The sequence below is a fragment of the Ambystoma mexicanum genome, chromosome 9 (assembly GCF_040938575.1).
Source record: "Ambystoma mexicanum isolate Mex_15411 chromosome 9, UKY_AmexF1_1, whole genome shotgun sequence".
NCBI classification, from domain to species: Eukaryota; Metazoa; Chordata; class Amphibia; order Caudata; family Ambystomatidae; genus Ambystoma; species Ambystoma mexicanum.
In genome coordinates this window covers 1,308,955,626-1,308,970,241 of record NC_090931.1, presented here as the reverse complement: position 1 = coordinate 1,308,970,241, position 14,616 = coordinate 1,308,955,626, and the positions used below count along the sequence as shown (strand labels likewise).

The window sequence follows — 14,616 nt, the reverse complement described above, 5'->3', positions numbered from 1 at the left end:
TTCATGTACCTGGACTTTAACACTTGTAACTGCATGTTCGGATGAAGCCGCCCTGCAACTTGAGGACATGCTTTTCCAATGTGTGTACTTGGCCATTACTGCACTTTGTAATTATTGTAACTGCTTCCTTAAGCTTAAAAGCACCCAGATGCCTCAGGGTTTGGTGCGCTATATAGATGTCAAAATAAATAAATAAATAAATGAATTAGAAGTTCTCATTTTCAAGCAAGGAAAGGAGGAGGAATGCATAGTTGGTGGTACTCACTGGGGCACAATCGTGATCTGCACACAGCAAATGAAGAGGAAGACAAGCGATGCGCAGGCCACGTAGGCGCCAAAGCGGTCGTCCACCTGCTTGGAGTACTGTATGGGAACAAACCATGTAGATATTAGGGCATGCATTCACAGCAGAACACGGCAACTGTTTCAAGGCCACAATCACCTAGACCCCTTCTTCTGCTAACACCAACCCCTCCAACTGCATAAATAAAATGGCACTCTGTTCCCTTTCAGGCAGATTGAATATTTTCTTCATGGACATTTCAAATCAAATTATGGCTTCTTTCGAAGATGATACGGATGACCAGATTGCATCATGCCACTTGACACCACGTGCCATGCCCTAGGCTTTCTTTTAACGTTGCAATTGTTAAGAGTCTGTAATTCAACACCTTTGATGTAAGCACCGGAAGCCAGTGATTTGTCAAAGAAAAGCCCATGATGGGCGACATTTTGGTATCCCCCCCAGCATGGACTCTTCTGGTCATATTGAGATGCAATGATTCCGACTGATCCACTGCCAATGAGCACGGTTTATAGTCATTGCATCGAATTAAAAAGCATTGAATGCCTTGTCATCGAAAAACATGCATCTAAAAAAAAGCATGAAATACATTTTTTCCCATTTTTTTTTTAATGGGGGCCCCGCATCCTCCCTTTTTTTAACCTTTAAAACCCGTTATAATTCAAATAAACCCTTTACCTTAAATGCTTTTTCCCCCTCTTTTTTCTATGGTAAGGCATTCAATGATTTTTAATTCGATGCAATGACTAGATACCAATGAGTATACATGCCCTTCTACCACCACAACCACATTTCCTCGCCCTCAACCCTATTGTATCTTTCCTTTTATGAGTGTAAGTCCATCACTACCGTAGGTGCAGTACAAAAGCTTTTTTACCTAACATAGATAGACTTATCAGATGGGAGTCTGGACCCTGCAACAGTTTTCATAACGCGCACGCCATTTCCTTGACCCTCTCCAGTAGCGTCCTGGCACTAATATCTCATCTCTCCACTACTAGGGCAGGACAATCAACCGTCCAAGCTTCTGCATCAAGAGCCACCATGATCCAGAGCTTTGGAGACATATCTTCTCGCTGGGTGAAGATGTTAAACGCTGATGAGTTTCTACTGAATCTGCTGCCGATGAGACTACTATGCCCCTGTTCTTTGAACGCTTTATCACACAGACAAAAACTGGGCCATTTCAGCCGACATCATCAACAGTTTTCCACTTCCCATTATATCAATCTGTGGTGTGATGTGCCTAGCAGAGGAGAGAGCTCCGAGACACCGCCCCTACACACTGTGGCACATGATATCTCTGATAAGGGAGCCAAAAGAGATCCAGGGAATATCTCTGCATGGTATCCTTCCACAGCCAGCACTGTAACGCACCACTCCATAATAGAGCATTGAACGACACAGCCACGCGCCCCACCTCCCCCAGGAAGGGGTATGCACATTCAAAGGCATCGTGTTTAGGAAACCCGATATTTGGTGCATATTGAGATATTGCCAGGTCCTTCTCTCTACTTTAGGTTGTAATAGTCCTGATGCCATGTATGAAATATGTGATGATGTCATGATCAATATTAGTGCATTCAAGGAAATCAATACATGTGGTAAGTGCTGGAAAAATGGTGACTTTACTGCACTCCATAGCACTCGTATGACAGTAATATAAGGTAGCAGGTACTGCATGTATGGAGATATGTGGAAGGTTAGGAAATTGACTATTGGCACCCAAAGGGGCTTTATAGGGACAATGCAAGTCACATTAATGTTCTGTGACCATATAGAGACTGAAAAAAGATCATTCAACTTGGACGTAACTTACAATATCCTTTTTATGTGCAGTTGGAAGCATTTTATTTCTAATACTACCTTGGTAAGAGCTCTTCTACCACAAATCCCAGATTGCAATTTTCTTTTCCTTCTATTCTTTCAATGTTTTACTTTTTTCAGTATTTTGTTCCATCTCGTTCTAGAACTTTTTCCCCCCTAATTTTTTCTATTGCTGTAATTTTCTTTCTCCATTTGTTATAATTCATTCTAACTCTGTTCATATTTTCTTCCTCTGTCCATGTGTATTAATTGTTTCATATCCTTTTTACAACTAAACAAAAGTTTTGAAACATTTCGAACCTTTTAATTTAAGAAAGTGTTTCATTATTTTCACAAAATCATAATCAGAATGAAATTAGAGTAAAAAAACATGTTTAATCAAAAATATAGAAACAGTTGTTTGGTCCATGACTATTGCAGTCTGTAACTTTGAATCGACTCTTCAAGACCAGCAAAAAACATACATTTTCCCAGATTTAGAAGATTTGCCATTTCAAAGGTATTTGTAAGATTTGTGCATTTAGATTGGAGAAATCAGTGTAAAGTAATTATTATGCATTTAATAGCAATGGTTACACACGGAACAGTGCATTCTAAAAAGCTGTATTATTTTCTTGATATTGAAAATCTTACCATTGTATTTAGTGACTTTTCCAAAACGCTCAGAAAAGCACATCATTGGGCTCATGTTTTAATGAGCTGGAACGTAAATGGAGGACTGAAAAGCATTGCGTAATGCTTTAATGACTTCCATTCAAGCCACAGCTCATTTTCAATCATTTAAATGGCGGACAGGATGGCCGGACTGCAACTTGCGTTTCTGCTGCCTCCCTTCCTCTCCACCATACCAATGTTCCAGCATTTGCAGCGGCATGGGTTTTCATGCCAGCGCAAATGCTGGACATCCCTGTGGTGTCCGCCGGCTTTATGCACCAGCATAGAGCAGGCGGAGCTCATAGGGATCCATTGTACACGCTGCCTGCCATGCTCACGTGGAAGATGGCGTGTACAATTATAACTAAACCCTGCCCAACATGCTCTCATACAACACTGCCGCACTGTGGTGGGAATCACTAAGATCCTGGTACCTATCTGAAAAGAAAAATGTATATCTTAGAATTTACAAAGAGTACATTTGTATTTAACGTTTGCATGGAGGGGTGCAGAAGGCACACTCGCAATATCAGCCCTCCCAATTGCATAACATATATATAATGTGCTTTTCTGAACTTAGTTGTAGTAGTTGCAGAAAAGTTACAAACTAAAGTGGCAAGCTTTTCAGTGACGAGACAATAATAGGTAATTTAGTATAACACTACATTGAAAGTGTAATCATCACTGGTCCATGTACAATCCTTGTTTGACAGTGATTTCTTCGCTCTGAATGCACATATCGCACACACACATTACACATGACAGAGCTACAAAGTCTGGGGAAAAGGCCTGCATTGCTGGTCCTGAAGAGGTAAGAAATGAATGACAGACTGAAATGGCCACATACCAAACACGTGGTTTTATAAGCTTCATGAATCGGGTTTTACTGACTTGTTTAAATGGGTTATTTCTGTGACCCTTTGTCTATATACAATGAATAATTAGGTAATACCTGGAATTCAAGTGCTTGGCAGTATTAGGAACTACCACTATATAAGAAATAGACACTACTATTATTATATTTTTCTAACCATGTTTCTTACCCCTCTCCTGTCTGTCAAATCACAGGCATGGATCAACCAGCAAGAGCAAGCCTGGTGCATGGCTATAATGTAATTCGTTTTCATAATAAGTGACCTTTGAAGACAGGTTTACGAATGAATCTGTCCTCTGGGCTGAATCCTAATTTAAATTGCCTTTTGCTAATGAAATCGAGGAAGAAAGAGTTTCCTGCTTCCCTACAGTTCATCAAACAAGCTTCTTAGAAAAAAAAGATGACCAGTCCCAAAACAAGAATGCCATCCTTGGCATGGTTAGGATAGCTGCCCCTGCCCTACTCTGCTGCCATCTAACAAAAAGAATGGGATCATCAGGCCAGTGTATGTCTTTGCAGTCCCAATGTTCCGGTTCATAAACACCTTTGAGGGTCTCTTTATAAGGTTCACAATGGTTTGGGGCACAACTCGATTGCTTTCAATCTCTCAATACTCTCTCTAGATTTTCCTTCTGTCTGTCTCTTGTGGACACTTTGGGATGGTCACTTCCGGTCCTCCACTAGCTACTGTAGTTACCGCTGTGTTTCTGTCATGAGCTGTAGATCTGGTTGGAGTGTCTCTTCAATTTGAGGGTAGAGATGCCTGGGCTTGTCTACGGCAGATGAGATTAAGAGGGCTTCATCACCTCTCACTCCTAGGATGCCAATGTAATTTCCCTCCCTGCAAGATTTGTAATCCTCCTCTTATTCTGATCCTACTCAACTCCAACATAGTTGTACATCTTCACACATGGGTTTAACCACTTATGATTGTGGTGTCACCCAGACTTCGTGCCTTGGGATTAGTGTACCCTCATGTTTCTTCCCACTCTTGTTGGCTATGGCCTTGCTAGCCTCCGGCCGACTGCCTTCCACCACCAGTGCATGACTTCCACCAGACACCCCTGATGACTTCCACCAGTAACTTCCTGGTTCATTCCACCAACCCCCTCCTAATGACTTTCGCCACTCCTGCTTCATGGCTTCCACCAACCCCCTCACCCTCCCGCACTCCCCACGTCTCTTCTCTCCTCTTGCCTTCAGCTACCTTCACTCTTCCTGATATCTCTCAAAACACCTTCCCCTGGCTCCTTTCTGAATTACCAACTGGTTCCAAACTCCTGCTGCACCTGCCTTCTCTAAAAGGCCACACTTGCCCTTCATTGGAAGTCACTTTTATACTTTACCCCTAGGGCTGGTCTGTGAGTAAGGGCTTGCATGTGTGCTTCTTTTTTACTGCCGGCATGTGATTAGTAACTGTGGCAGTGCTCCCCTTTCTCAGGGGTAGCCAACACACTAGCGTAAGAACCTCATGCAGGCTGGAATGCAGCTTTAAAGATCTACTCTGTCATCCTGAATTCCTTGTTTGTGTCAACCAGCTCCCATGCACCGGGGTCCACTAACACCTCGGAGATTCCGCAACTGTTGTGGCACCTATGGCAAGTGTTGCCAATGCTCCCAGCTTATCATACATTCTGAGCATGTCGGCCAATGGCCTTCCATGAGGTTTCCTTGAGGAGGGCGTGCATTTTCCCATTTAAGGGTTGCAGGTTCTTTGGCAAACCCCTAAAGTGCCAGTGGCACTTTTGGCCGACATGCGACTGTCCCCTGCACAGTGACGGGGGCTGAAGGAGGGTGACCAATGGATCCTCCATATACCACCACAGGTCCATCATCAACTATCTCGGAGGTCCCCGGCCCCCTTTGTCACTGCACTAGATGTCCCTGCAGTAACTACAGGGACTTTGTTGCATGACCCAGACAACCAAGTCTCTTGTGCAAACAGTTGCATGAAACCCAATACTAATCTGTGAGTGATGAGAGGTGCAGGTTGTTGGAAACGTGCAGATGGCATTGCCATGACTAATCAGCTGTAATAAGTAACGACAGCCGAGAGTCAAGTGATTTTATTGTTATTAGCAAGGTGCAATGTCACAAATGGTTTGCACTATGAAAATAAATTACAAGCCTAATTAAGGACAATAAAATCGCTAATTTGTTGTAGAAAAATTCCAGTATTTATATAGCTATTGAAGGCCTAGAACTACACCTCGTGTGCAGCACTGTTATACTCGACCTTTGAAGGAACAGCTTTCTCGCGGGTGTATGATTTAAAGTAACAGGACATCAAAACTGTACACAAAGATCATTGTTGATTCAACCAAACTATCTTTCTTTTTTTAAATGTATCTGCCTAGTACACAGAATATCTGTGAAGCAAAGGTCCACTGGAACATCGTGGGGAATGGCGCGTAGGTGCACTGCAACCCAGACTCTGGGCCTGATTACGGGTCCGGCGGGAACGCTACCGGTCCGGGAAGTCAGGTGCCGGTAATTTGTAAGTCCCCTTTCCTATAAAGGCCTATGGGACTGAGGACCAGGGAAGCACCGGCACCGTTATTAACGGTGCCGGTGCTTCCGTGACGATCTGCCTACCGTGGCTGCTGTGCCCGGCAGGGTCAGACCTGCCGGGCACAGCGACTCTGGCAGACAGACCCGTAGTGTGTCGGTTTGGAAATAGCTGTGTCGGTAGGCTTACCAGCACCGTTGTTTCCAGCCCAGCACACATGTAATGAGGCCCTTTAACTTTTATTATACGAGTGCCGGGGCACTGCCTTTTCCATGTAGGATTTCAATAAATCAAACATTTCAAACACGAATTCCACTGAAAACTAGGATTGTGAGAAACGCCAACTAAGAGAAGCTCAGCAGAGGACTCTCCTCCAGACTCGCCAGACCCCCAGTGCAGTTCTAAGCCTTACCCGCCCCATTACTATAACCCACAGTACATATTTTAGCACCCTCACATAAGTCCCATTTCAGCCGGGAGTGAAATTTAACATATGATTTGTTTCACCCTAATCCTATTAGGCCTATGTAGACTTGTGCATATTTCACTCAAATGTCTGGCTTTAACAGTGCACAGGCTTTGAATCACAGTGTTCTGGCATTCTAGGAAGACGGAATACTGTGGATTAGAAACATATAAATAAATATAAAATTAAGGACAGGTATGAAGTGAGCTTTACCTCCCCCATCACATGTCCTTATAGAAGCAACCTTGACCAAAGCTAAATAGAAATCACAAATAAAAGGAAAGAGCATGTGCCACTTATTCCACAACCTTGAGATTGTACATCAGTCCCGCAGACTCAGATTTCCATGAGGGACTTAACAGGGAAAGAAAAGAAGATGAATAATTAACATTCCTAAGTACGTTTTAACTTAGTGAAGGATGTTACCTTTTTCTCAAGATCCTGCTCTCTAAACGTTAGCAGAAACTTGCGCACATGCTCAGATCGTAACCGATCTATACTTCTGGCATCGATTGCACGGCCTAGAAACTCATCAACTTCGTCCTCTGGGTTCATGTTCTCCTGTGTATTTCTGAAAAGAAAATCCAACAGAATGCAACAGGGTGAAACATTGGTGCCACATGCAGAATTCTACTGCTAAAACTGAAGTTAGTTTCCTGCGCAGCAGGTTGCAAAATAACAACTTAAGTGATTGTACAATAATAATAACAGCAGGGCCTCAACAGTACATGTGAGTGGTTAGAAATAAGAGGCCACATAACATTGTGAAGGTTTTTTCAAAATATTCCATTTTATTAACTGAAAGGGTTTGATAAACGCCTCACTATCCCTAACCTAGGAGGATTTCTCTGCCTATCAAAATAAACTAAAGGAAACACTCTAACAAAAGTATTCTGTCCCTCACACTTGTGCATACAACAAACTCAACAAGGTGCTTTACAGCAATTCAGATATAACAGATCAGATAACTGTTCTTCCTTGTAACCTTGGTGAGTTCCCCTCCCCCAGATTCTATCAAGATGTCAATCAACAGTTCAAAAGAATAAGGAAATCACGTTTTGTATTAAAGTTCGTCTTACTCCACTTGGATCTGGCCAACAGTTCAAAATGTTCAGTAAATCTGATCTCCACTTGTATCAAAAGTATAGGGGTTACCTGCACTTAACCTCTGGTTCTTCAACAGACAGAATATATATCGTGTGAACCAGTAGATAGAGGATGACAGGATTCTCTAACTCAATTTATTTTAATACAATTTTATTTATCAATACACAAATATATAAATGTGTATATCATTATCAATCTCCAATACATATAAATCTCATAAAATCAATATCAACATCAGACTAATACAAATGTCAGCTCACATTACAAGTTTTCTCCATCATTCATTCACACACACATTTTCACATCAGCAATAGCTCTCCACTTTCCTGTATAACCAGAACTTCTTGTTACACCGTATTTCGGACAAGTACTAACACTTCAAGTTCTTCTGTAGCACAGTTCTACTTATAACCTTCAAAAACACAATGCCACTTTTCTGGCCTGTTCGCCAAGTTCTTATGCTGCCACTTTCTCCACTTCGTATCAACTTGGTATTCAAAATGATTATCCTTCTGCCCTACATCAAAACACACAGACCTGGCCAGCAGGCGTTTACTGAGCGCTTCAGGGTCACAATATACAAATGAACACAATGGGTTTGGCATGCGCGTCTGCTTGATCAGCTGCCTTTCGGTTGTCTGCTTCTTATGCTCTGCGCGGCATGAAAAACTGCTTTGCTCTGTTTTCTCTGACTGACACTGGTCAGAAAAGGAGTGTTCCTCGCTTCCAAGGCTCTCTGGTGCTCATCGGCCACCAGAGCATGCCTTATTGTGGGGAAGGTTTCTCAACTTCATGTTTCCCGCTGTGCAACCTCTGCAACCACAGCCTTCAGGGGGAAAGCTTCTACAAATGATGCTTCCCGCTACATGATCTCTGCAATCCAGGTCTCTGAAGGAAGAAACCCTGTCAGAACCGGCATCAGTACAGCAAACAGTGGTGGATCCGGTGGCTCTGCTCTCCTTCACCTGCAACTGCAATAAATCCACCTCCCACTACTGCTCTCTATGGCCTGCACCTGAGTGGGACTTTTATGCCTCCCAGTCTCCCTCTGGTGTGGGTCATTAACCCTATTAGCCTGCAACTTGCAGTCCAGGGACTTGGCATCCCTCTTCTTCGTCCCAGTACTTTTGGCATCGTGGACTTGAAGTCCCCAATGTTCACATCACTCCTTGTAATGGGATGATTGTTACCAAATGAATTTCCATCCTTAATTACCTTTTTATCATAGGAGTATCATAAGGATTTACTGAATGGTTTTGCTTTACAGGGAAATGAAGGGTTTCAGAATCTGAGATGTCAATATTTAGAGATTCATCTTCAACATTCCCCTTTCAAGCATGGGAGCTTTCCCCTCTATCAATGTGGTTGACTTTGGGGGGAAGATTCTTACTTCCAATACATGAATGGTTAGGACAGTTTTCACCACCATCAGGATAATTAGCTTTGGGAAATAATGGCTCCCTCTGACAGCAAGCTATTACATATTCCAGCATCACAGACTCTTCCCCCTCTGAGGAAGATAAATACTGCACCCCTCCCAACGGAGTCCTCCCGTTCCCTTGGGGACCTTCTCCTCCCAGGTGATCCTCCCAGCTCATACCACCCTAAGGGTTGGGATAAGGTAGCAGCTGCCTTCCTCTGGCCACCTGGTAAGAGACTTTAGGTAGGGTCTTTGCGAGGACTCCGTAAGATTCATCACATTTACGCAGATGACATGTCAATTTGTTTACAAACCATCCAACGACAGACATGCCGGACCTCAACACATGCCTTATGTTGTTGGACTCTTGGATGACCTTGAATAGACTTAAGCTCAACCCATCATAAACAGAACTCATGATCTGCATCACCTATCGTGACAGAAGTCCCACAGTCGGACCTTTCACTAGAGCCACAGGTGAAAGCCATTGTAAGGATCTGCTACTTATAATTCTGCACCAAACGATGCATCATACCCTACCTGACCTTCACTCACACGACCATGACAGTTGTCTCAATGGTACCATAAAGATTGAAATAAACAAAACAGCCGTTAAATTGGCTCCCGGAAAATCTACTCAACAGGCTTCAAAGAATTGTGATGATAAAATATGCATCGTCACTTCTCCCCAGGAGGGAAGTCCCTTCCCAAGGGCGGGTGCTACCCAATAGTCCCCCTAGGGGTGGCCTCATGTGGGAAAACCTCATGGGGAGGGACTGCCCACCTGGGGACAAGTATGACCAGCTAGGGTACGGGCCATCAGTTGATGTCACAACCCAACATTCTCTGGGCCCCCCTTCCATCACAAACCCCTTTCTTGAGCATAAACATGTGTACCATTGTAATACCTTCAGTACAGCCCAGGTAAATAAAGACTAGGAATATCACAGAAGATGTGAAAAGTACTGGTCAGGCAAACACTGGTACGAGCTGTACCAGAGGAGACATCAAGATTATTATTATTTTTTTAATTTATTGTCTTGTTTATTTTATCTATACGTTTTACGGTTATCTTATGCACGGCAGTGCCCCATCCCCCATTCCCCCTGGACCTCACCCTTTCCCCCCATTCCCTGCACTTGCGCGGTCTCAATGTCACCTGGCCTAGTAAGATTGCTGTCTCTGTCTTCCCTCTGTTTGTGTATAGGTGCGTTATAAATGCCATATCATATCATATCATATCATAAATGCCAAAAGAAACAAAGGACTTTATGCCAGGGAGGAACTGGCAACAAAGTATAAAAAGAGGACTAAACAATCCGTCAAGCCCAGCTGGGACGAGTCAAGCCATGCCAAGCCAGTACTGGAGCAGCAAGAGGCGAGGAAGCTGCTACGCTGGGAACTCCAGAGGTGATGAAAACCAGAGGCTTGAGGATGCTAGCGGCAAGCAGAGAACATCTGCAGCGGGTCTGACAGCAGCAGACCCAACAACCAGTGGAAGAAGGCGAGGCAGTGGCGTGACTTCCCAGAGGTGGTGGACTGCACGGTCCAACAATTATGCCAAAAATGCAGGGAGCCTACTGATGTAGAAAAGCGGCAAAACCACTTACACCACTGAAAACTGCAGGAAGCCAGGAAGAGCCCACCGGCCATCCCTGGAAGAACGAGCACGATTCGGAAATCTCTCAACAGGTAACGGGAAGCATGGGCAGAGAGGTAGGGACAAGGGAAGAGAGGGGTCTCAGCTTCCAGACGTTAGCATGGTGGCACCTGCAACTGGACCAGAAGGGGTCAGAGACCCTCCCATGAATAGAGCGTGCATCTGAGGAATACGTCCTCATCTCAGTGGAGACAGAGAAACCACTGACCACCAGAGAGGGGTCTGGGACCCTTATATAGTTGGGAGAAGCAGCCGGGGAGAAACATCCTTAACTCAGTGACCATAAGAAGACCACTGCATACTTGATAGGGGTTGTGGATCCTAAGGAAAGCGCAATACAGTATAGAGAAAACATTCCTCAATTCAGTGACCATAGAGAAGTCACTGAACCCCATAGAAAGAGTTGGGACACTGTAAGATCCTGGGAAAAGATGGGAAAAGAGGCCAGGTGAACTGTCGAGTTGGCAGGAACTAACAAGAACTAACAAGAAGTTTTGTGCCGAGAACCAGGGCAAGGGAGACATTTTATTTTATTTGTTGGATATTTGTAAGGTGCTTATACAACAAATGGTGCTTCAATGTGCCACAAGTCAGAGAGAAAGATAACAATAATGGTCCTACTAGGTTTTGTGACATTTGGATCATGCAAGTGCAGTAACAAGAAGTGCAAGGGAGGAGGGGGGGTGGAGTGCCAGTCTGCACGAATGCAAAGGACTAGGGTGAGGTGGGAAGGGCAGGTTAGGGAGGAAAGAGAGCAAGTGAAAAAGGAGTGTGGCGGGAGGCTACAGGGGCTAGACAAGTGCTAAGGGGAGGGCAAGTGCCAGGGATTGCATGGGGTGCAGGGGGAGAGGGACCACATGCAAAGTGCGAGTTAGGGTGTGTTCTGGGTGGGGGACCTGGTGCACTGTAGAACTCAGAGGGAACCAGGCAGCCAGTCACTGCGGCAGACAGGGGTGTTAGCAGGGGAGGGGTAGAGGGAAGGAAGAAGAGAAAAGGAGGGTGTTGAGGAGCTTCCAGGAACATAAGGAGATTGGGCTCAAGCCTGAGAGGGGTGGGGAGACCATTCCAGAGGAAGTCTCCTGTGGAGCAGAGGGATCTACCCCCCAACTCTCTGCTTAGAGACGCATCTGACCTGCAGAGAGATGAAGCTAGAAGACCGAAGTGCTCTAGCAGGGAGGCATTGTGGGAGAGAGGGTTGGATGTAGCAGAGTCCCACATCCCAGCAAGTCTTGTTGATGATGCAAAGGATCTTAAACATGATCCTAGCAGCAAACGGGAGCCAGTGGAGAGATTGTAGGGCTGGAGAGATGCGGTCCCTGGGCTTGAGGCCAAGGATAAGTCTTGCAGTCCTATTCTGGATTAGTTGAAGAGGATAAAGGAAGATTGAGGAAGAGGTTGTTGCAGTCGGCCAGCCTTGCGTGGACCAGAGGTCTGGAGATATTGAGTTTCTGGCGGAAGGTGAGGAAAGGGAGAATGCCTCTGAGGAGGTGCGGCTTTCTTGGCAAGGTCCGCGATGTGAGGAGAGAAGGAGAGAGAGGAGTCAAAGATGACACAAGGGATTCCCCCTGGTCTGAAGTGTGTGGACACTGTGACCAAGCTATAGACATCAGGAGAAGGGAGGCATTCTCCTGGTAAAAAGACTGCAAGATGATAACAGAGTCAGCAGAAGGGAGTCATTCCCTATGGCTTGTGGCTTTTTTGTTAAGAGAACTCTGAGAACATTCTAAGTGTACTAAGAAAAGGGAGGCATTCTCCAGGTCGATTACCTTTTTGTTGTGAACTTTTGCATACCAGGAGAAGGGAGTCATTCTCCTGGTAAAAGAACTTTTGTTATATTTCGTGACAAACATTATAAGTGGACCAGGAGGAGGAAGACATTCTCCTGGTTGAAGATTTATTGTGTTGTGAACTGTGTCAGGAGAAGAGAGGCATTCTCTTGGACTTTCAACCTACCAAATAACAAGAGAATGGAGACATTCTCCTGGTGAAAGACTTTACTTTATTTAGCATCATTAGGTTTAAGCGTAAGGAATAGAAGTAGGATTTTTGACAAGGACTGGGAATATTATTTGACAGACATTCTTACACTTCCTTAGTTTTAGGTTGAGTCAGGGAAACCCCTCAAAGAGACAGGGACACTTAGGTTTCTTTGGGATCTACATAATAAAGGTTTGTAACCAAAACAGCTCACACTAAACTGTGCTCTTTAGTTCTACCACACTCCCCCACCTCAGTTGGGCACATTACACAAAACACACTTCGCCTCTCAGTTCTGCCGTTCCCTCCCTTCGCTAAAATATCCCCAAGAATTTCCATCAATCCTAGAGAAAGGATGGAGCCACACGGGACCCTGGTACTACAGAACTGCACCCATCAAAGCCACAGGTTTTCTTTACAGAGCCATGTGGATAGAGGTCAACTTTAAGTGGTAGAGGGGCACTGCACAAGACCACTGTACTTACTTAGATAGTTCCCATTACTGACGGCTTGGAAAACCATAGTCATTCTCAGGATATGCTTAACTATTGGCCTTGAACACATTCTGATAGAACTCTAAGTGTCCAAGAAAGAACCGGCTCAGCTATCTACGCTCAGCTTTTATCTCCTCTTTATCGCTGTCAGCAGCAAAGGGGAGGGGTGCTGCTGAGATGGGAGATTGATGAGCAGGTCCATCATGGCAGGTCGAGCACACTTACACACAATGTGCTGGTTGATTGTGTGCCCCCTACCTGTCTCTGCTTCTCTTTCGCTGCCTGTGTAGAGGTGACGGTGGGTCACTGAGGGTGTAACAGCAGAGCTGCACTGCCCTGAAGGGAGACTAAATGAACTGGACAGGTGTGTGGGTGTGTGTGTGTGATTCTGGATGACTGACAGTCATAAGTAACTTTGAAGGTAGAACTCTATCCAATGCTCACAATCCCCCACCTCATATACAGTCTTGCTCACCATTAGGGGGCCGAGAGTGGGTTTGTGAGGGTATGCACACTATACACAGTACTAACTACTTTATTACTTTTAGCGCCTTATCGTTTCAAGAGGCCATTATGTTCTCGCAGCATTGTAGAGTTTGCAAGCAGGAATTCTCTCTTGGGATAATGGTCCTTCCCAACCTTTGGCCCTAGACCAGTTGTCTCCAACACTCCAGATGTTGTGTACTGTAACTCAAATCAGCCCTAGCCAGCATAGTCAAGAACGAGGGATCATGGGTGTTGTAGTCCAAAATATCTGGAGTGCTGTAGGTTGCAGATCTTGCATCTAGTTGTACTAGTGATAGACAATCACCCCACAACAAATACTACTTTTCAGGTCTATAATGCTCAAACAATAATAAGAGCATCCATGCCTCCAGATACTATTTTTAGCAGGAGTCTTTTACTCATATTTTTCTTTTTCTTTTAGGTAAAATGATTTTTTGGTTAGTAAACAATTAATCCCATTCGCAAACGGTGTATTTTTGTAGGAAAAATATTTATCAACCCTAAAACCCATGCTTGTGCAATGAACATTTCTTTGCAGAAGTCAGTAACATTGCAATATGCACATTTAGCCCAAGGAGCTGCACGAGTATAAGCTGGGAGCAGGCTACTACCTATCAGTCTACTGTTTCCTATTTTTTGTTGGAAGTAATTGTACTCCCTCAATTGTTTGTTGGGAGCATTTGACTGTTTTTAGGGGGGAAATTGGCTGGTATGCTGTTTTGTGGTAGGATTGAGAGAATCTGTGCAGTGAACATCCATTCATGCACATTCGCTTTAAAAAAAAGAGACGATGGCAATAAAAAACAAACCGAAATCT

General features: G+C 44.4%; 1 protein-coding gene across 1 annotated transcript in view; it reads right to left on the bottom strand.

Annotated features, from left to right (window-relative positions):
- The window catches only part of ADCY5 (adenylate cyclase 5), a 1,747,191-nt gene that overhangs the window by 353,020 nt on the left and 1,379,555 nt on the right, over positions 1 to 14,616 (bottom strand). The window contains exons 10-11 of the mRNA XM_069616675.1: positions 7,061 to 7,205; positions 266 to 363 (exon numbers count right to left, since the gene is read on the bottom strand). Of these exons, the coding sequence (XP_069472776.1) occupies positions 266 to 363; positions 7,061 to 7,205 (243 nt within the window). The remainder of the gene's footprint in view (positions 1 to 265; positions 364 to 7,060; positions 7,206 to 14,616) is intronic.